The sequence below is a fragment of the Chrysemys picta genome, chromosome 3 (genome assembly GCF_011386835.1).
Source record: "Chrysemys picta bellii isolate R12L10 chromosome 3, ASM1138683v2, whole genome shotgun sequence".
Classification (NCBI taxonomy): domain Eukaryota; kingdom Metazoa; phylum Chordata; order Testudines; family Emydidae; genus Chrysemys; species Chrysemys picta.
Genome location: NC_088793.1, coordinates 194,098,166 through 194,121,280, shown reverse-complemented (window position 1 = coordinate 194,121,280; position 23,115 = coordinate 194,098,166). Strand labels below are relative to the sequence as shown.

The window sequence follows — 23,115 nt, the reverse complement described above, 5'->3', positions numbered from 1 at the left end:
ACTCCTTATAAAGTCCAAACATATTGGTGGTGTTTCTCTAGCATTGGCCATTATCTGCTCAACAGAAGAGACCTTCTCCATGCCATGCAACTGCTTTCTGGCCAACCCTTGTGGTTTGCTCCCAAATGTGGGGCGTTCTGGTGCTGATCTTTGATAGCTGTAGCCAACTCATCCTTTCTGCAAAACTGATTGGAACTTCTGTTAATTTCAAATTGTGCAGTTTCCAAATAATCACCCTCTGGCAAGGGGAGGGATAGCATTCTTCTATGCAGGGGGGATAGCATTAAAAAGACACTGCAGAGGGAGTGCCGAGCACTCTCAGGTGTCACTCAAGCACATGCTTGGCTGTCTTTTATGTGGAAAGGGCGGGGGCTGGGCTAATACCACAGACTGAGGCCCTGTTTTCAGCTGGACTTTGAACCCTTTCCTCTGGAGGAGGTGGAGATTTTTGTAAGGGATAATGCTAATATGCTAGTCATTGTTATATGCTGGGCGATTCCCATGGCTTCCAAGGGGATGGCAATCTCTAGACTTTGCCACTCCGTGTGAAATGAATTCTGGGGAAGGGGAACAATGCATTTCAGTTCATTCCCCCCACACCTTCTGTGTCCTTACTGCTTTTGGCTGGTAATTCCTCCCCTTATGGGAGGATCTAGCTCTGAGGAGTGTGCTGGGGAGATGAGTCGGGTTTCTTGAATAACCAGCTATACTTGAAAGTCTGCAAGGGGGGAAAAGATGTAGGGGATTTTTAATTGTGCTGGTATGTTGTGTGAAACTTGTCTTACGCCAGGCTTATATGCATTTTGTTTCAAACCTACTGTGAAGCATGTAATACTGGTCACTGTTATAGAAAGGATACTGGAGTAGATGAACCACTGGTCTGATACAGTATGATAATGCCTACGGTCAAATGTTGTTTATGAAAGCTTGGTTGCTTGACTTGTGAAAACTGCATTATTACAGTTTCTAATATTTTAGAGTTCATGGACTTGTTTATGTCCTTTTCCTCCCAACAAATGGATCCCTTGTAGAGATTTTCGTTTGACCAGGATGGCTAGATGGCAGTCTTCTTTGAAGCTCGTTCTAAAGCAGGGGTGGGCAAAATATGGCCCGCGGAGGCAGTGTTTGTGGATGCGGGCAGTGCACGGAGACCCACTGTCCCCTTCCCTCCAAGGGGCACGCAGAGACGTGCCAGCAGCAGCCTGCTGCAGTCGCTTCCAGGAGTGGCGTGGGACCACGGAATGCAGGCAGCCTGCCTGAGCCCTGCTGCCTGCCGCTGGCCGGGAGCCACCTGTGGTAAGCGCCTTCCAGCTAGAGCCTGTACCTCGCACCCCCACTCCCCCCCGCGCCAGGTCAGAACCCGCTCCTACACCCAAACTCATTCCCAGACCCTGCCCCCCAATCTCCTGCCCCAGCCCGGAGCCCCCTCCTGCACCAAACTCCCTCCCAGCGCCCACACCCCTCACCCTCTCCTGCACCCCCAACACTCTGTACCAGCCCGGAGCTTCCTCCTGCCCCCAAACTCCCTCCCAGACTCCACACCCCCTCCATTAATATAGTAGAAATGTGCAGCCCGTGGCGACTTACCAAAATTCGTGGAGTGGCCCCCCTGCGAAAATTATTGCCCACCCCTGTTCTAAAGCATCCAAGTTCTCTTTTCCTTTGAAGTGTAACTGCAGTAACCGAGTAACCATGCTTGGCATTCAAACTCTCTCCTCTAACTTGACCCAAAGCCATGGGCTTGATGCAGGAGTTACTGGGTAAAATTCTATGGCTCTCAAAATCTACAAAAATTCTCCTGCTGCTTGACTCAAATAGCATTGCCACCAAGAATGCCTTGCACTGCTCCACATAATCCAGCAAAAGAGTGTGTATGTCTATTTAAATATAAACATAAAATAATGCAACACGACTATGTATAACTGTTCTTTCCCCATCATTCATTCCCTGAGTAGCTGCGTTTAGCTTTGATTGGTGCTGGTTTAAAATGCTTTCTTTTACCACGTACTTTACAGTGAGCTGGCTGTAGCTATTTAAAAAAAGTTTATTTTTTTTTAAACCAACTTGGACTTCTAATATCAGTCTCTTAATTCTCTGCACCTCTCTTCCTGGAATAAATGAGCTTCTCTTCCTAGGCTATAAATAAAACAACTCTACAGAACTTGGAAGCCTCTTCTGTCATAATTTTAGTTTGAATAACCCTAGGTATTGCCAGTTACGTTCCTGTTAATGAAGAACTGTACTGTTACTCTGCAACATAAAGTACTTGTACGGGCAATATGAAAAGGCCCTTTTTATTTTTGCGGTTGTTCTTCAAGCTGTCTCTTTCATGGAGACTTGATGTTGCTGCTATTATAGTAGACTGGCTGAGGCACGTTCTAGTGACCTTTTACTTGCTTTGGATTCCCCCAGCGCTCTGTGTTGGTGCTTATAGCTGAGTTGGATTGGAACTCAGGATAAATTCCAGATTACCAACATTTGAATCTTTGCTGTAACCTCTGGATCACACGGGGACAGTCTAGGATTGTGTGTGTGTTTAAAATGAGTTTGCTCTACACCTATGGGAGAAGAGTCATTTAGGAACCTGAATTTCTCAGAGTTCTCCAAAATCTTGCTGGGTGAGGGGGGGTGCTTTCTGAAGACCCCACCTATGTAAAGTCCCCAATCTCCCCCTCCGTGGCACATGCCACCCTTAGAAGCCAAGCTGCAATGGGCTGAATGTTGTTTGTATTTTCCCATCCTCCTCTGCCATTCCTTGGGAGGGAAGTGGGAAGTAAGAGTAGAAGTCCCAGGGGGGAATTAGTGCTGTTTTGAGCCTGCATCCACTCCCTTTGACCTGCTTAAAGGGCGAGAAGCATCAGGGCTAATGTATGGGATTTTATTTGACACTATGGAAATTGAATCTTGGATTACATGATAGTATCCTTAAAACCATTAGGGGATAGTGCACACACATTCTTTTTAGAAAGCTTACCTATCACTTTCCTTGAATGTTTACTCCCTTTTCCACCTACTGACTTGATGAAGGAACAGATGTTTCATCTATTACTAATCACACATTTATGCACAAAAAACCAGGATGCTACTAGACCTTCCAGAGTACTTAGTATGTACTTTTTAAGTTCAGAGGATACATAAATCACTGTCTTTGGTATAGTTTTTAAAAAAAACCCAAACTTGCCATAAATCTTTTCTAGATGATGGTGTAAAAAGACACTATTAGATTTGTTTAAACCTGTTATAGGACTGATGATACAAAGATGGGTTTGTTCTTCTGGTTAAATGTATAGTCTCAAGATTTTACTGTAGTTTACAGAGGTCATTAATTTAAGTGTGTGAAATCTCGGATTATAGTAATAGAAATCAGGATACTGCGCTCTGGCATAGATGTAAAGGCTTGTTTTAACTGACAAGTTTGAGTGTTCAGCTTGTGGTTTTGTTTGCAATCTCCTGGTAAAGACAACTGAAACAATCAATTTCTCTGATTGTTGTGTTTACAGCAGTGTACTTAGAATCTGAAATCTGAAACGTATCACTTCACAGAAGATTTGGGGGTATGAATATTTTAATCTTTACATCACTTAAATACCACTTAAATACCATTTAGAAAGCTCTGCTACATAATGGAGGCATTAAATTCTAAATTTCTTGAGAGGAATCTTGATGAAAATTCATTGGGCTTATATTTGCAATATCAAAAATAAACAGCCATCTTTGTGGAGTAACAGAGAGCAGGTTTTAGAAGTGTATGCTGCTGGTTCCTCTAAGGAACCATTCCATTTTTTCTAGCATGTAGAATGTGACTAGCTTCTGAAGACGTAACATCTTTAGTTAATTTATAATGGAAAGTTAAGTAAATTCATCTTAATCTTTCTTTCTTAAAAAGGTGTTAAATGAGGGGGTGGGGTTTTTAAGGTTGGTTTTCCTGGATAACTGCTTTAAACAAGCTAATTAACAAGTAAGGTAAGGTATTTGGCCAGATTCAGTTCTCATTTATATCGAGGGAGGGAGGTGGAAATCTGGAGCAGCAATGTTAATTTGATGTGACTCTCATCATGGAGTTACTCCAGATTTATTACTGATATAATAGAGTAGTAGTAGTAGCTGAGCCTTTGCATCTCCAGGTTGAAACTTTGAGAGCTGGTATTTGATTTCCTAATTTCACACTGCAGAGTCACTGAGGATCTCTGTGTATGTATTACTTTACTGATTCCTCATCCCCTTCACCACTTCATATGTTCTCTCAAGAACAGAAAGAGAGACAACTTACACGAAGATCTTTGGGAGAGCTTTTCCATCTTGACTTTTTAGATTCCAAAGCCAGAAGGTGCCACTGTGATAATCTAGTCTGACCTCCTGTAACGTACAGGTCATAGAACTTTCCCAAAATAATTTCTAGAGCATATCTTTTAGAAGAAACATCCAATCTGGATTTAAAAATTGTCGGTGATGGAGACTCTACCATGACCCTTGGTAAATTGTTGCAGTTAATTACCCTACCTTAAAAATGTAGGCCTTATTTCTGGTCATCTGAATTTAGCTTTCAGCCATTGGATATGTTATACCTTTTTCTATTAGAATTAAGAGCCCATTATTAAATATTTGTTCCCAGTGTACGTATTTACATAATCATGTCGCCCCTTAACCTTCTCTTTGTTAAGATGAACATACTCAAGGAGCTCAATCTATCACTATAAGGCATGCTTTCTAATTCTTTTATCATTCTCATGGCTCTTCTCTGAACACTCTCCAATTATCCTTCTTGAACTGTGGACACCAGAACTGGGCACAGTATTTCAGCAGTGGTTGCACCCATGCCAAATACAGAGGTAAAATAACTTCTCTACTCTTACTTGAGATTCCCATGTTTATATATCCAAGGATTGCATTCGCCCTTTTGGCTGCAGTATTGCGCTGGGAGCTCATCTTCAACTGTTATCCACCACGACCCCCAAATCTTTTTCAGTCACTGCGTCCCAGGATAGAATCCCCTATCCTGTAAGCATGGCCTGTATTCTTTGTTCCTAAATGTATACATTTACATTTAGCCATATTAAAGTGCATATTGTTTGGTTGCGCCCAGTTTTCCAAGTGATCCAGATCCCTCTGTCGGTGACCTGTCCTTTTTGTTATTTACTGCTCCCTTAATTTGTGTGCTATCTGCAAACTTTACCAGTGATGATTTTATGTTTTCTTCCAGGTCACTAATAAAAATGTGAAATAGCATAGGGCCAAGAACTGATACCTGTAGGACCCTACTAGAAACATACCTGCTCTGTGATGATTACCTTGTTTACAATTACATTTTAAGACCTATCAGCACATATTAAATGGATTAAAAACTGGCTATGTTAATTTTATATTGTTCCACTGTTTTAATCAAAATGTCATGCGCGTCCATGTCAAATGGCTTACATAAATCTAAGTCTATTACATCAACACTATTCCTTTATCAAACAAACTTTCTATCTCATAAAAAAGATTGACAGGATCTATTTTCCATAAACCCATGTTGATTGGCATTAATTATATTACCCTCCTTTTAATTCTTTACTAATCTAGTACCATATCAGCCACTCCGTTATCTTGGCCTGGGATTAATGTCAGACTCACAGGCCTATAATTACTTGGGGTGTAAATGCAGCATATACGTATATGGTGCTATACGAGTAATAAACTCTGGACTCTCATTTTGTTGGTAAGTAAGGAGGAATCTATTCAAACAAAATTTTTATAAAAATATTCTTAAGTGGTTTGGCTTGTTCCCTGGATCTTCCCTTCATGCAACAAAGGGTGTTGGGGAGTACTACCCCCTCAAGTCTTTGGAAAATCCACACACCAAGGACAAGTAGGAAACTCTACAACTGATGCTACTGTGCAGGAAAATCTAAGTTTTCTTATTTATAGAAGTAAATTGCTAGCCCTTAAAGTTACAGAGATTTCCTCTGTTTGCATTTGGTAAACTTCATAATTTAATTTAAGTTTGAGATATGCTATTTACTCTCCAAAACCTAGCCATTCAGTTGCTAAGGTTGTTCTGTGACGTGTCCTAGTGTTAGGGTATAGGACGCTGTCCGCCCTCATTTGTAAACTTCCTAATCTTGTAGCACAATTTAAAATGCCCTTTTATGTAAAAATCCATTAAAACTATCCGTTTCCTCCACTGAAATACCATGCATATTAAACATCAAAACTTCATTATTAAAATTTTTTAAAGGAAGGGAAACTGGCATGTTGCCTTAAAGATGGTTAATCAATTACTTCTGTTGAATAAATAGTTTTGGCCTTGGGCCAATGTTCTAAGGTAATGGAGTAACTATAATAGATTGCACTATGACACTTGGGTTAGGCAAACTTCCACTATTTGAATAACGAGGTAGCTGTGGCACAATGACTAACTAGACAACTAAGAAAAGATAAGTTCATTTAATGGAAAGCAAGCTCCTTCCTAGCTGTAAATGGCAGAACTCCTCTAATGTAAGAGTTTCCTTCTAGTCTACCATCTCGTTGTATTGGTCAGGAATATCAATTGTGCAATACAGTTTTTTTTCCTCTGTGCTCAACCAGAACATGAACTTCTTGTTCTCGTGTAATGTTGTCTTCCATTTTTTCCCCCTCTTCCTCCAGCATACCCAAAGTGAACACGAAGTCCTCAAATTTATTTAGTCCATGTCTTGTTATAAATCAGATGCATTTCTGCTACATTCCAACCAGAATTTGAAGTAATTTCTGTGTCATTGTGCTGGAAGTTTTTGAAGCATTCAGATTTTTTTTTTCAAATGCCATAAATAATCCGTGTAATGTTTTAAAAGCATCCTTCAAAAGAAAAAATGTAGAAAAACATTCTATAGCCTTATTCTATTAGATCAGTGTTTCCCAAACTTGGGACGCCGCTTGTGTAGGGAAAGCCCCTGGCGGGCCGGGCCAGTTTGTGTACCTGCCGTGTCCGCAGGTCCGGCCGATCGCGGCTCCCACTGGCTGCGGTTCACCGCTCCAGGCCAATGGGAGCTGCTGGAAGCGGCGCGGGCTGAGGGACATACTGGCCGCCACTTCCAGCAGCTCCCATTGGCCTGGAGCGGCGAACCGCGGCCAGTGGGAGCTGCGATCGGCCGGACCTGCGGACACGGCAGGTACACAAACCGGCCCAGCCTGTCGGGGCTTTCCCTGCACAAGTGGCGTCCCAAGTTTGGGAAACACTGAATTAGTTGTTTTAATCGTTCTGGATTAATCTATGTCACTTTAACAATACCTTCCCATTTGTATGTGTGTGTGTGTAGGCATTCTCTAATGATGTTACAACTGAGTTTTTTTTATAAGGCCTAATTTTGTATACATACCAACCCACCCCAGAATCTAGAAAAGTCATATCGCCTTTAAAATTGAAAGTTTCTTTCTGAAAACAAGAGAGAACTTTTTCTGCAAAATTTGAAGTGAATTGGCTGAGAATACTCTGAAAATAGAAGGGTTAGAAGCATTTTGGAACTTTTGCTGCAAGGTGGAAAAAAATTAACAGACCTAGTACCGAGAACCAACATTAATCTGATTAGACTCTTGCAAAGAATTTTTAAAACTTAGCCTGCTCTGCTTGTTTGCTTTGGTGATCGTAGTACAGAACATCAAGAGGCTGCAGCCAAGAGTAAGCTGCTTTTAAGAGGAAGAAAAAGTCAAACCACAGAGAGAGACTTGACTTGATTGGTAGGCAGGCTCGCTATTGGGGTGGGTGGGTTGGACTTGTATATAAAAGCTTCACAAAGGTTCTCTTGCTGACCTCGGGTGGACCACTGCAAGTCGGGGGATGCAGTCCTGATCCTCTACCTACTCCTTACCTCTGTTCGTACCCAGCCCACTTTCCCTGTGGGCTGGAAGAGGGAAGTGATGAGGAGTATCTGCATTTGAATAAAGCTTAAACTTTCCTTGACACTTTTGTCTATTAAATAACCTCTCCTCTTGGAAAATGTGTTTTATTTTTTAACAAACTGTATTGTATGTGGTGTTATAAGCTGTCTAGGGTAGGAACCTTATCTTCCTACATGTCTGTAATACGCTGGGCACTCTAGTGATGCCTCACAAATAAATTTGGGTATTGAAGATTAACTTCTTAAATTTGAGAAGGGGGGTGGAGTTTGGGGTGGGGTGAGTAACTTCCTAACACACGAAAGTTGAGAACTTTGGCAAGGAGTTGTAGTTCAGAGTTCAGCCTTTCTATTACATGATATATTTTCCTGTTCCTTTAGAAATCCCTTTTTAGCAGTGGGGAAGAGTAACAAGAGCTACAAAAAGATGTTAGTTTATTTCAGTCACCTCTGACAAATTTACTTGAATACCTTCTAAAATTGCTGCTTCCTTACAGATTCAGCCCTATGAGAAGATAAGGGCCAGGGGGTTGCCTGTTAACATCACCTCAGTCTTGAACAAACTGGTTGTAGTGAAACTAAATGGTGGCTTGGGCACTAGCATGGGCTGTAAAGGCCCAAAAAGTCTTATCGGCGTGCGGAATGAAAACACCTTCTTGGACCTGACAGTTCAGCAGATTGAGGTAAGAAACTTTTGATCTGCTCTGAAAGCCATTGTGGGAACAACATACTTTGTGAATCCGAGCGTAGGCTAAAACTCCTATTGAAATTCTTGCTAATTTAGAAACACTTCCACTGACTAATCTGATTCGATTAAAAATTGAAACTGGGCCATCTGAGGGGTACTGCTCTGACCTACTAGGTAGGAAACTGGAATCCAATCCCTGTTCTGTTCTCTGTCACTAGCGATTGGGAGTGCTGAGAGTTATTGCACTGGGACGGGATTGTGAGCACTACTTAGTAGTGATGCACACGGCCACTCCCACCATGGCTGAGTAAGTAGCAGCATTAACAGAGATGGTAGGGAATCCCATATGGTCCTTAGATTGTGACTATGATGGAAGCTTCCCAAAAGAAGATAGGCAGGGCAATGGAAGACCCCCAACACGCTGGGATGCAGGGAATTGCACTGAAAAGAGGATAAAAATAAAGTATCGCATATGTTATGTGGATGGAATGGGTGGAGAACCTTGAATAATTGAATTACACCAGCATTTCTCAAACTGGGGTCTGCAGACCCCACTGATCAACTCCTTCCCCTTCCTCCCTCAACTTCTCTGCCTCCTTCTATCTCCTGAAGGCTACTGAAGCCAAACCGGGAGATTTTAGGTGCTAAAAGTCTGGCGGCGCAGTGGAGCTAAGGTTCCCTGCCTGCCCTGGCTCTGCGCCGCTCCTGGAACTCCCATCCACACCCAGACGCTCTCCCTGTGCCTGCACCCAAACTCCCTCCCAGAGCTTGGACCCCCTTCTGCATCCCAACCCTCTGCCCCAGCCTGGTGAAAGTGAGTGAGGGTAGGGGGGAGTGAGTGGGGGAAGGGGTGGCCTGGGGGTGGGGCCTGGGGTGGACTGGGGATGGGGCTTGGGGCTGAGCGGTGGTGTTGGGGCTCCCCCAAAATTTTAAAATCAAAATGGGGGTCCTTGGGTTGCTAAAGTTTGAGAACTGCTGGTTCACACCATTCTGGACATGGTTAAATCAGCATGCATGCTAACCCAGACAGTGCTTGTACTTCTAAAGTACCATGGATCAAACTGCAGAGTTTAGCAGGGCCTTAAGCAGCAAAATCCCCGGTACACGTTTGATTTCTCCTCTTCCCCCCCCCCCTCGTCCCCCCCTGGATCTTAGTCCCAAGAGTAGCTTTTAAAGCTTTGTTTTCTCTAAGTTTAACCCTCCCTCTTGCCACACCAAATGTTTTTAGCTTCACTCCAAGTATACTCTCTTCTCAGTAAAATCCAGATTTTAGAAGTGATTGGCATTTATTCCTCCGAAAAGCAGGTTTTGGGAGGGCATTTTGGCTGTTATAGATTTACCTCTTTACATTTACAATGCTACTTAGTTCTTCTTACAGGAGATAAGTAAGATGGCCATGAAAGAGTAGGATATTGGCTTGCCCTAGTTTCCTCACGCAGTTCTTTCTAGTTTTAGATGCTTACCAAAGTATTTTAGTTTGGAGTACATATATTGGTGTGTCTGGTGGTACTTTCCCCAAGAGCTAGGAAGGTGAGCTGCAGTCCCAGACAAAGATTTAGTCTTGTGCCCAGTTCTTGCATTCAGTGTGATATCCAAGAGGATGCTTTGGGTGTTCTCTTTTGAGAGTCTTTGTTGAGATGGAGGTTAATGTGCCCACTTTTTGGTCTCCTCCCCCCCCCCCCCAACACACACACCAACACACACACCAACACACACACCAACACACACACACTTGGAAACTTAAGTTCTTAATAGCTGCTCCATTGCTGACATGAAAGCTGCACTTAACAGAAGTTCTTGGAGATCCATGGCAAGAAGCATATTACAAAACTTGTCTTTTAATCACTTTTAAGATTATTTTAATAGATCCTAACACACAGAGTAGGGTTAAAGACACTGAGAATGTGCCCACACCTTTTTGAATGTATCGGCAATTAAAAATTACACAAGTGAGTGCCTCAAACCATATCTGGAGTGAATATTCTTCTTTCCAGAACAGTCCCAATGAAGTTGATTTGATTCACTCCTTATTGCAGTAGAATAATGCCCATTATCACCCTTCATATAGTTAAGGGAGTGGCCACTTCATTTTGGGTTCTGAATTTTTTAATACTTTATACTGTGTGCTCTATGTTAGACAATCATTAAGGATATGATTTGGTCACGGAGGCCACAGATTCCGTGACTTTAACAGACATCTGTGGCTTCAGCCCCGGGTAGCAGGGCTCCGGCTGCCAGGCCCCCCCCATGCAAGGCTCTGGCTTCCGTGACTTATGGTTTATTGCCTGCAGCCTGCCCATGAATCTTAATAAAAATCCCTGTGCTAAAATCTTAACCTTAACTATTCGCCATAGATAGAAAGTTGGACTCTCTGTATGCGCGCCCCCTCATGGCTGGACATGGTGTAGCAGCTCTTCCTGTCTAGTACCCCCTGCCGATGGTCATGCCAGTCACGAGGTGGTCTGCCTCTTCTTGCAACTCAGCCCTCTGTCCAGGTCATGGTTGAGTTACCACCCCCACCCCCCTCAGGTGGAACAAGTCCACATGAAACCACACCCAAAGTTCCAGTTTCTTCCTCCCCTCTGTTTGGGAGTTTCTAAAACAGGGTCCTCATGTGGGATCTTCAGCGTAGACCACGCAAAGAAAACACAGCTCAAGTACTTCTAATCCCACTTGACTGCCATATTGAGAACCTCTCCTTCTCAATCTCAGCTCCATATTGAACCCTCTTTTGGGCCCACAACAGTGAGAATCAACATCTCCTCTAGCCTTCAGCTTTTCTCTCTGTACCCAGGGTTTTCCTTGCCTCTAGCGGCCTTCCCTGATATCCTTAGCTTCCTGGGCTTCCTTTTCAGGTCCCATGCCCTCCTTCCTCACGGCCTCCTGCTGGGGTTCAGCCTAATGTCTGCAGAGTTCTTTGTCATTCTCATTTCAGAATGCTGCCTCCCAGAGCTTTCTGCCTGGAATCCCCCCTCCTCATTGGCCTGCTACAGGAGCTTCTCCCTTCCTGGAACTCCTCTCCAAAGTCCCCTTAGGCTTACTATACTGCTTTTGGGCTTCTCTGCTTCAGGACCTTCTAGTCCTGGTTCCAAGTCTCTCAGTTTTCACCTATCTCACTCATTCTTGGTTCTCCTCCTGCCATTGCCCTATGTTCTCTCCTTCATAAAGACCCAGCTCCTCCCCTGCTGGGTTTATCATGTTATGCATAATACCTTCAGGTGCCAGCCAGTGGCTTAACTGGGCTCAGTCTCTGTTATAACCCATGGTTAACCAATGTGGGGATTATACATCTACTCGCACCATTTTTCAACTGTTTTTAACCAATTCCTGAATAACAAAATAATAATAATAATATGGAGATATACCTATCTCATAGAACTGGAAGGGACCTTGAAAGGTCATCGAGTCCAGTCCCCTGCCTTCACAACAGGACCAAGTACTGTCCCTGACAGATTTTTGCCCCAGATCTCTAAATGGCCCCCTCAAGGATTGAACTCACGACTCTGGCCAATGCTCAAACCACTGAGCTATCCCTCCCCCCATAACCGATACCATAACATCCTAACTGCTCTGTACTGTTGATCATGTCATCAATTTGCCAAAAAAAGCTTCAAAGCAGTTGTGGGTAGGAGATTGTCATCCATTCATAAAGAATCCTAAATACAGAGTGGAGTGTAAAAGCTTTAAATTGCCTGTTGGGATAAAATATCGTCCGGAAGGACAAATGGTTTTCTGGGTGTATGTATGTCTGAAATTCAAAGAAAGCTAAGAGTCCCTTCAACATAACCGTTTTGTGGCACATCTTGTATGCATTAGCCTATCTGATGCACTGTCCAGTTAGAACTGAAGAATTAAAAACTCAATTGTTGTGTTAGCTCTGAATGATTTGTGTGCGCGCTTGCACATTTAATTTAGACCTTCAATAACTGTTGTTGTTTCATCATAAATACTTCTGTAGCTATGAAGCTTGTCTTTAGTTAACGGTCACATTTGTCTAAATATCTTTTTAAGAGATTTTTTTCATAACCATTGTTTGACACAGTCTGCAAATAGTATCTAAAGTCTCATTGTTTAGGTGGCAGAAATAAAACCCAGTAACTCTTGCTGAATATGATCTTTTTTCTCCTCAGCATCTAAACAAAACCTACAACACAGATGTTCCTCTTGTTCTAATGAACTCCTTTAACACTGATGAGGACACAAAGAAAATCTTGCAGAAGTACAGCCACAGTCGTGTGAAAATATATACTTTTAATCAAAGCAGGTATCAGATTTTTTTTCTTCTGTTTGGGGTAAAAGAAACAAGCAAACTCTTCTGTGTTGTGCATATTAAATATTTTTGTTAGTTTTCAGACAGATTAAATATTATTGAGTATTAATAGTGACATACTTTCATGTTCTACCTCTTTAAAGGGGCCTTTTTGGAAGTTTAAAAAGTGAGAAGGCCCAAGAACAGCCAGATAAAATGAATAACTAAAAATAAATGGATGAAAGAGATCTGTGTTCCGAGATCAGACTTGCAGTGGAATGCAGGAACGTGGGATTTGAATTCTGAACTGTCTTGGCTGTGAAACCACAGGGTTGGGGCTGTCGGAAGCAGGTGTAGAGTGACTTGTAGGCTGACCACCAACGAAGTTTGCCCTAAATTGGTCATGGAAGATTCGGGAGGGTCCTGCTTTTTAAAAAGTGAATTCCTAGGTTCCAGTGACTTTATATAACATGTTCTGAACCCTTGTGGAGTAAGAAACTTGCATTACCTCTGGCTTCAAAGAGGTGATTCATTTAAGTTCATACTTAATTAAATATTAACTTGCAGTTTCTGCCCCGATATCCAAGTATGAACACACACAGTCTCCTCCAGTTTCTGTGTATCTGATTAACTGGCCTAAGAAGTAATAATTTTAAAGCCACACCAAGTCTGGAGTATCCCATGTGACTGCATTACTACTGCACTAAGGTCTGTATCAGTATTTAACATGGATGAGATCTAATAATTGTCATTTTGCAGGTATCCTAGAATTAATAAAGAGTCTCTACTGCCAATAGCCAAGGACGTATCTTATTCAGGAGAGAATACTGAGGCGTGGTATCCCCCAGGTCACGGCGATATCTACTCCAGTTTCTATAACTCTGGTCTGCTTGACACACTTATAGGAGAGGGGAAAGAGTACATTTTTGTGTCCAATATAGATAACTTGGGAGCAACTGTGGATCTTTACATTCTTAACCATCTTATGAATCCACCAAATGGAAAACGTTGTGAATTTGTCATGGAGGTCACAAATAAAACCCGGGCAGATGTTAAGGTAAAAATATGTTTGTTCAAGTCAATTCATCAACTCACTGACTTAGCAAATTTTAGTCTCATTTTCTTTTGGATCAGTAGTTTCAACCAGATGTTAAATATCACCTCAAAGATCTTTAACGCTTATATACCTGAACCCAACAGTCAGCTGTACATCTAACTTGAAAAAGAGATGTAAAGTCAGCAGGTTTTATGACATTATTTAGAGTTTTGTGGCGTGGAGTGCCATATAGCATGCTGTTTTGGTCAGTCATATGCAAGTATTAAAAAAAATATATACATCTCCTGGGCTTGAACTACTAGACAGGACAGCCTATTGTATAGGCCACATGGATTTTCAACCTGCGGGTCATGACACCCTTCCCTTCCCATATAGCAACATCTAAGGGTACATCTACACTACAGAGGGGAGTCGATTTAAGATACGCAAATTCAGCTACGTGAATAGCGTAGCTGAATTCGACGTATCGCAGCCGACTTACCCCGCTGTGAGGACGGCGGCAAAATCGACTTCTGCGGCTTCCTGTCGACGGCGCTTACTCCCACCTCCGCTGGTGGAGTAAGAGCGTCGATTCGGGGATCGATTGTCACGTCCCAACGGGATGCGACAATAAATCGATCCCCGAGTGGTCGATTTCTACCCGCCGATTCAGGCGGGTAGTGTAGACCTAGCCTAAGAGGAGTCTTAATATGGAAGAAGCTGAGAACCACCATGCTACAGCAGTAGCCTCTCTTGCTAGTTCAGGACTGCCTAACCCACTGCTGTATTTTAAAACTACAATATATAATGCTCTATAGCCTAAATTTCTGGCAGTCTTGACCCAGCATCCTGCCCTGACCAGTTTCAGGTGGTGAAACCGGGGTCTCTGGCTAATTGTTGGCCAACATTTAAACCAAAACAATGACATGTTTGGTACATGCTGTAAGCATTTTTATCACATAGTGATTTGTACCACCACCTGTAAGGGTCTTGTCCATGTTCTTTAACCATGAAAAATACTGCTAGTGTCCCATTCATCTGATATTATTGTAAAGGATCTGATTCAACCCATAAAAGGAAGGAAATGTAATGTAAGATCAGGGCTTTTTATCCTTTGAAGCCCCATGGGGAAAGTTAACTGATACTGTAGTAAGTGCCACATAACCTACAGTACATAGTCAGCTGACTATCTTCTATTTCAACCTGAACTTTTGAATTTTCTTTTGTGAAAAGGTTTAATTTAGATCAGGGGTCGGTAATGTTTGGCACGCGGGTCGCCAGGGTAAGCACCCTGGCGGGCCGGGCCAGTTTATTCACCTGCTGATGTGGCAGGTTCGGCCGATCGCGGCCCCCACTTGCTGCGGTTCGCCGTTCCGGGCCAATGGGGGTGGCGAGAAGCGGCGCGGGCGAGGGATGTACTGGCTGCAGCTTCCCGCCGCCCCCATTGGCCCGGAACGGTGAACTGCGGCCAGTGGGGGCTGCGATCGGCTGAACCTGCCACATCAGCAGGTGAATAAACTGGCCCGGCCCGCCAGGGTGCTTACCCTGGCGAGCTGCGTGCCAAATGTTGCCGATCCCTGATTTAGATCCTGACATGTAACCTTATAGAATTCTCCATTGTTTAATTATCCATCACAAGCTAAAGGTGACTTTTAAATTGACTAAAACTTTCCATAAGTGCTTAGGTGATTTAGGCACCTAAGTCACTTAGGTGCTTCATAAAAAACTCTGTGTTTTCCAATATCAATAACTGGCATAAACAATGCTGTCAGTTTCTATCATAAGTTAAACAAGTTTTATATAAGGGCATGGCTACATTGGAAACTTCAAAGCGCTGTCGCGGGAACGCTCCTGCGGCAGCACTTTGAAGTGTGAGTGTGGTCGCCCGTGAGTGCTGGGCGAGAGCTCTCCCAGCACTCCTGATAATCCACCTCCACGAGGGGATTAGCTCCAAGTGCTGGGAACACGGCTCCCAGCACGCAGAGCCTGTCTACATTAGCGCTTTAAAGCGCTCAGACTTGCTGCACTCAGGGGGGTTAGAGCGCCATAAAATGTAAGTGTAGACAAGCCCTAAGATTAGGTATTTGGTATTGGAATGTGATAGGCAAAACACTTCCAACTGCACCTCACTTCACAGTGTGTTTTAAGAAGATATATATTGCATGCCATTATAAAGATTTTATATGTACGTGTAGCATGCTGTTCCATATATTACAGTACTTAGATCTGTTCTGCCTTTGCAGGGTGGTACACTCACGCAATATGATAACAAACTGAGACTGGTAGAAATAGCTCAGGTTCCAAAAGCACATGTTGATGAATTCAAGTCTGTGTCAAAATTCAAAATATTCAATACAAACAACTTGTGGATTTCTTTGCCTGCCATTAAACGACTGCAAGAGCAAAACGCTATTGATATGGAGATCATCGTTAATCCAAAGGTAAGCTCATGACAGGACTTCAAAGGGGAAACAGCAGAGACTGTGCAGAGGTGTCCGACTGTGCTAACTTCTCCAACTTCACCTTTGTTTCCCGAATGTCTTTATATTCTGCATAACTGTCCCCTTTTAAAACAATGTTAGTGCTTTTAACTTGTTCACCATCAGACCTTTAAATAGTAATTTGTTTTGTCTGGTCATGTTCATGCTACAACTTTCTTTTTCAGACTTTGGATGGAGGTTTAAATGTTATTCAGCTGGAGACGGCAGTTGGTGCTGCTGTTAAAAGTTTTGAGAATTCTTTGGGGATAAATGTACCTCGTAGTCGTTTTCTGCCTGTCAAGACCACATCAGATCTCTTGCTTGTGATGTCCAACTTGTATAGCCTTAATGCTGGATCCTTAACTATGAGTGAGAAACGTGAATTTCCAACTGTACCTCTGGTCAAACTGGGAAGCTCTTTCACCAAGGTAAACTCTCATAGTTACATATTTTTTCACAAGAAAAGACTGTAAACACTGATGTCCTTCATACGTTAACATACCAGTAAGAGGAGACTAGGTTACAAGGACAGTTACTTTTATTACTTCCAACTGTGCAAATTATGACTGCTCCATTGAGTCATGAAATAATAGCTGCATTCAAACATCTTAAAAACATCTGAATATTCACAGCCTTATAATAGCTATCTCATACTTCCTTATCCTTTTTACTTGGGGATAGTAAAGATGAGGGTAGTGTTTTGTCCATTCTAAAGTTCAGGTTTTCTTTAAAAACTGCCTAATTTCTAGACAGAGTGTATTACTGTTACTGTTGTCCATAATTAGTTTCCCATAATTTTATGTTGAAACTAGCTCTCACTGCTATCATGGGGATAGTTGGTGACTTGTGGTTCTGTTTGATGTAGATTCAAGAACAGATTTTGGAGCTAGTTTTCTAGAATAGGGATAGGAACTCTTCATTCACAAAATAAATTCTTGAAGGATTGTTAATCCTGCTGTATTTATACACTTTACATTTAGCTTTAGTCTCATCCTTTCGTAACTTGTTTCAATACTTTCTTCTAGGATTAAACCCTTAGTTTGGGGGGGAAAATACATAAGCAAATGCATCCTCTAAACTATTGCTGGTTTTGTTTTTTGAAAAGGTTCAAGATTACCTGAGTAGGTTTGAAAGTATACCAGATATGCTCGAACTGGATCATCTCACGGTTTCGGGTGATGTTACATTTGGCAAGAACGTTGCATTAAAGGTGTGTGTGCGAATGAGGCTGACTTGGGTAAAATGATAATTCTATTTTGTCAGAGTGGCATAGATAAAAGAGTTGAGTCCATCTACATTTTATCACAAAATAATGTGCATGTGTAAAGTATCTCATGGAAAATTTGACTGTGGCATAACCATCCATATTCTGAATTAGAAACTGGTCCAGTGACTGCAGAGGCTAATGTACCTTGACACCTTCATACCAATATAAGTAGCATATTGAAACAATAACTAGTACAGTAACTCCTCACTTAAAGTCATCCATGTTAACGTTTCGTTGTTACGTTGCTGATTAGAGAACATGCTCGTTTAAAGTTGCACAATGCTCCCTTATAATGTCGTTTGGCAGCCGCCTGTTTTATCCACTGCATGCAGGAAGAGCAGCCCGTTGGAGCTAGCTGGTGGGGGCTTGGACCCAGGGTGGACCGGCAGCCCCCTATCAGCTCCCCACCCCCCTGTGCAGCAGCTGCCCAGCAGGCTATCAATTGACGGCAGGTCCGTCCCCCACTGCCATGTGCTGCTCCTGCCCTCTGCCTTGGAGCTGCTCCCGGGAGCCTCCTGCTTGCTGTGCGGAGAGTGGGGAAAGAGTGGAGTTAATGTCAGGGTGGCCCCCTCCCCCCACTTACCCCATCTCCATGGGGGGGGACATGACAGGGCTCAGGATGGAGGGAGATTGCTGGCAGCAGCTGCTGTCTCAACTTGCTGATCTACTTAAAAAGGCAATGTACTTAGAGTGGGGTCAGTGTAGTTAAAGGGACAATGCACATCTGTCTCTCACACACCAGGTGTGTCTGTCTGTCTGCCATGCTGTCTCCTCTCCCTCCATTTGTGCTGCTTTGTAGAGTGTGAGATTACATTAACAACAATGTGTTAACCCTTGAGGACTCAGCCGAATGCTAGTTCATCATTTACCAGCAAGGCATTCCCTGGGAAATATCCCACCCTCTTCCACCCTCTGACTCCACCACCTCAACTAAGCTTCACAATCATAATTGCTGTGTTAAATTGTTTAAAACTTATACACTCTGTGTATATGTGTATATTATATAAAGTCTTTTGTCTGGTGGAAAAAAAATTTGCCTGGAACCTAACCCCTCCCACCCCCATTTACATTAATTCTTATAGGGAAATTGGATTTGCTTAACATTGTTTCACTTAGTCACATTTTTCAGGAACATAACCACAACATTAAGCGAGGAGTTACTGTAGTTAACATTTTTATCTACAAAGTGTTTTGCAAACTAAGCAGCTAAGACATTTGTCTGCTCCCCCTTACTCTAGTATAAGTATTTCACCATCTCTGAGGTAGAGGAGCACTCTATAACTTCCATTTTACAGATGGAGTACAGCGGCACAGAGACTTAACCCCAGAGCTCATGGGAAGTCTGGCAGACACCCATGCTAGTGCCCTAACCGCTGGACCAGTCTTCCTCTCCCCTCTAGTCAAAAGGTTCTAGATTTGTCTCTCTGATTTCCACATGTGAGCATACTTGCAAACCTCAAACTCACTCACTGTTTTTCTGCCCATGTATTGGAAGTAGAACTTGTATTCTAGTCAGGAGGTGCTGAGCTCTTGATAGCTGCCGTTGAAGTCAGTGGGAGTTATAGGTATTCGCCATCTCTTGGGATAGCCTTTAGTTACCAGTTGTCTGAGGTGTGGGTTCAGTGCACTCTCTGAAGTGGCTCTGGGGTGTGACACAGAATAAGCGGACAATTTGCTCAACCCTTAAGTAGGCAGGTATGACTCAGAATACACACAGGAAGCAGATCCTTTGAATAAGGATCTCTCTGCCCGTAATAGCACTTAAATGGGAGTGAAATTCTACTCACCAAACAAGTTGCGTAGTTAGTGAAAAGGTTTTACTTTCTCCTGTTAAATTTGTTAGACCACATTTAAAAAGCGATTGTACTAAGCTTACTCTCCCACTCGATTGTCTGAGAAAATAAGATGTGGATGACAGCCCAGTACAACACAGCTTAGCCAGGCGGCTAGGTGTTTCATGGCACAGTTAACCTGAGAAGCCTTGCTTGCTTACAGATGCTTATAGTCTGCTTTTAAATGGACCTCAATGTGCCTTTTTCTTTTTTAATCTAGGGAACAGTTATCATCATTGCAAATCACGGTGACCGGATTGACATCCCGCCTGGAGCAGTATTAGAGAACAAAATTGTATCTGGCAATCTTAGGATCCTGGACCACTGAGTCAATGTTCAGTTTGTAGATCCTGTTAAAACAACCTTATGATGGAAGAACCTGTAGACATTAAAATAAGTGGCACACAAGGCCTACGTTTTGTCACCTACTCACTGTACCCTGCAGTATTAATTGTAAATAGCTTTCTGTGCTTCTTTTTAACTGAACACAGTGCAAATGCTTTCGTCTTTTCGAGGAGTCTGTAACTCAGTTAATATAACCTTAAAGTGCAATACTGTTGGTCTTGAGACAAGATGGACAGAACTTCTCTATAAGAAGTTAAGAGGTTTGCCTCTGATAGTCAATAGTTTATTTTTGCAGTTACAAGCAATTCAGAAGCTGTGAAGCAACAGATGGCTAGCTCCTTCATGTAATTTTTTTTATGAAGTGTAAATGACAGGTATGATGATTAAATGTTTCTCTACTGCTACTAAGTGAAATAGAACGTTAGAAATTCTGTTTGTGTTCACAAATCATACTTCACTTACGTGGTGTGAAGTGACTAGGTTAATAGTTAAGCTATACTATCATATCACAAATGTATTCCTAACAAACACTGAGGTAAGGTTGTCATTATGATCTTGTGCTCAAGCTAGAATAAAGTGTTCTAAATTTACCCAAAGAATCTAATATTTTTTTAAAATGCATCTCATGTATGTTTTCTGTTGCATCCTTAATCTGCCCCCTTTGCAGTAAAATCACATGTTGACTGTACTTATGCTAATGTTGTTCAATCATGGTGTCCTAAATAAGGATCAGTTCCCTGTCCTGATGTTCATTCTTTCAATTCTATAGTATTTACCTGTAAAACTTATTTTTTATGTTTAGCATAAGACTGATATGTATCATTAAAAAAGTTGGTCTTTAAAAACAAGGGTGATTTTTATAGCTTTATTTTGATTGACAATGACATCTGTTATGCTAACAGATAGGCACACAAACACTGTAGACCACTCCATCATATGTAATCATTACAAGGTTAGGCACTCAGACTATGTTTAGGTAAAAAGTTGTGGAGGTGAAATACACAGGCACTTTTACTTAGTACTGGCAGCTTCCAGACTTAAAAGGTAGTATTATTCAATCAACCTAAACTAGTTTCAGCCATCACCTCTCCCATCCACTGCAGTAGTGTAATAAGGGCAACAGCAGCCTAAAACTTTCAATTCTACTCTTTTTACCCCACCTCTCTTTTCTTAATGTATGCACTCAATTACTTTTTTTAAAATTGTGGGAGAGGGGATGGGTAGAGTAATTGGCAGAGGCCACATTGGAAGCCAATCTTGCAACTATGGGCAGAGCTACATCATTGGTTTGGTATCAGTGAAGTATCTATCAGCACTAATGATTATCATTTTAAAATCTATCCAATAGATAATGGCTTAAGTGAACATACTGTTGACTAAAGTTGTATCTTCTGGTGGCAGTTCAGAGCCCAGCTGAAAGAAATACCCTGAAACATCTGCTCCCTAATAAATCTGAATTCTACATGCAAGCAATTGAGCCATTTATTTCTTATAAAGATCTGTAAAAAAATAAATTTTAGAACAGCAGTTTTATAGAGAAAAACATTTTCTACAGAGTTCAACTGCAAGATTTTATATTATACCATCATTAAATAAGGTGGGACACCATGTGAATTTCATTGCACTAGAGGAAATGCAAAGCATCTTTTTAATATAAAGATATACAGAGCATTCTAGACAACTACAGCTGTGTTACAGCTATGTGTTTGTTTGGATTTGGTCCAAAGAAACCTGAGTCTGTTTCCAGAGAGAATGAAAAAAAATTGCACAGACAGCTGATCGCTTGTTTCTTGCTGAAGGACACTCAAAAGGTCACTCACTCCCTGCAGCTCACTCTGACTCTAGTTTCCCCAAATAATAGCATCCTCTCATGGACTCCACTCATAAATATTCACCTCAAGCTTCTTGAAAGCAAGACATTTGGTGGTTAGAATCAACTGACTCGTTCCAGTAGATTATCACCTCTTCTGATCCCAGATCTCAGCCATGTTTAGGTCCAGATTTTTAAGGCCTCTCAAAGCTTGAAGGTTTCCAGTGTAAAAAGCTACATCTGCTGTAACCAATCTGCAGTGAAATAGATTTTTGTTATAATTCCGATGCTAAAGCACTAATTGAAACAGGATCCGAGTTGAGCGCATCAGTTCAAACACAACCCATCTCTGTGGTGTTGAAGTAACTAATGCCTCTCCATTATGCAATTGTGAACTGGGATAAAAGGGATTAATATTTGCCTAGGTCACAGGAGTAATATTATACTACTTACCAATAAAGTTACTAATATCTTTGTCTAGGTAGATGTCTGGTTCCATTTTCCTTTTCTGCCCAGTTTAAAACAGATCTAGGGTCAGATAACTCAAAGGAAATTGGACATTAACTCCTTTTAGGCCCCTTTGATAATCCCAGCCTAAAAATCCTGACTCTTACGGTACTGTGCAATATTAACTGGCTGAATTGCAGCCCTGAGAGGAGCTTGATATAATAAGGAACAATCATGCTTCCCTCATCTGTTCTTTAAGCACATCAACAAAATAGACAAAGCAGAACTCCTTGACAATCTAGACTTCAAAAAGCATTTGATGTCATTCCTCATAGGAGGCAACCATGGGAACTAATTGGGGTGAGTAGTATTGTAGTCCTGTCATGAATCAGAAACTGGCTAAGAATAAATGGTAAAATTAATAGTGGGGTGTCCAAACATTCACAATAGAATTGGATTTTAAAATGTACGGTAAGTGACTTGGAAAAATCTGTAGGTAAAAATTAGAGCAGTTAGACTGGAGAAGATTATGAACTTCAGGAAGTGAATGGGCCAAGCACCATGGCAGGTTAAAGTCAGTGTGCATTAATGAATCTACTCATACACATTTCTGAGTTCTAAAGTAAATATAGCCACACAGGCTGAGATGTTGGTATCTGGGTGAGCAGTAAGAGCTAGTCAGTAATTCACTGAACCAAAAAAATTCACCAAATCTGTAACAGATTTGACAAAACCTTCACCAGAACACAGGCAGGTTTCCTTTCTGTACAGCTGGAATTCTGGCAGGGTTTCCACTCTATGGTAGGAGCCCTGCCTACAGCTATCCACTGAAACAGCAGCTGTAATATTAACAGGAATGTAAGTTTCACACTAAGGCTACGTCTACACTACCGGGGGGGGGGGGGGGGGGGGTGGAATCGATTTCAGATAGCAAATTCAGCTACGGGAATAGCATAGCTGATTTTGACGTATCTGATCCGACTTACCCTGCTGTGAGGACGGCGGCAAATCGACCTCCCCCATCAACAGCGCTTACTCCTACCTGGGCTGGTGGAGTATGCATGTCGATTCGGGGATCGATTATTGTGTCCCGACGAGACGCAATAAA

At 42.1% G+C, this 23,115-nt stretch overlaps 2 protein-coding genes across 5 annotated transcripts in view; one reads left to right on the top strand and one right to left on the bottom strand.

The window, feature by feature from the left end:
- The window catches only part of UGP2 (UDP-glucose pyrophosphorylase 2), a 41,517-nt gene extending 20,919 nt beyond the window's left edge, over positions 1-20,598 (top strand). For both annotated transcript variants that reach the window (XM_008172375.4, XM_005287209.5), the window contains exons 4-10: positions 8,351-8,536; positions 12,672-12,805; positions 13,550-13,847; positions 16,070-16,267; positions 16,492-16,734; positions 17,412-17,516; positions 19,626-20,598. In XM_008172375.4, the coding sequence (XP_008170597.1) occupies positions 8,351-8,536; positions 12,672-12,805; positions 13,550-13,847; positions 16,070-16,267; positions 16,492-16,734; positions 17,412-17,516; positions 19,626-19,733 (1,272 nt within the window). In that variant the 3' untranslated portion in view covers positions 19,734-20,598. The remainder of the gene's footprint in view (positions 1-8,350; positions 8,537-12,671; positions 12,806-13,549; positions 13,848-16,069; positions 16,268-16,491; positions 16,735-17,411; positions 17,517-19,625) is intronic.
- A 3-nt stretch (positions 20,599-20,601) lies between these two features.
- VPS54 (VPS54 subunit of GARP complex) overlaps positions 20,602-23,115 on the bottom strand; it is a 76,918-nt gene continuing 74,404 nt past the window's right edge. For all 3 annotated transcript variants that reach the window (XM_005287210.5, XM_005287211.4, XM_065589705.1), the window contains one exon: positions 20,602-21,814. In XM_005287210.5, the coding sequence (XP_005287267.2) occupies positions 21,709-21,814 (106 nt within the window). In that variant the 3' untranslated portion in view covers positions 20,602-21,708. The remainder of the gene's footprint in view (positions 21,815-23,115) is intronic.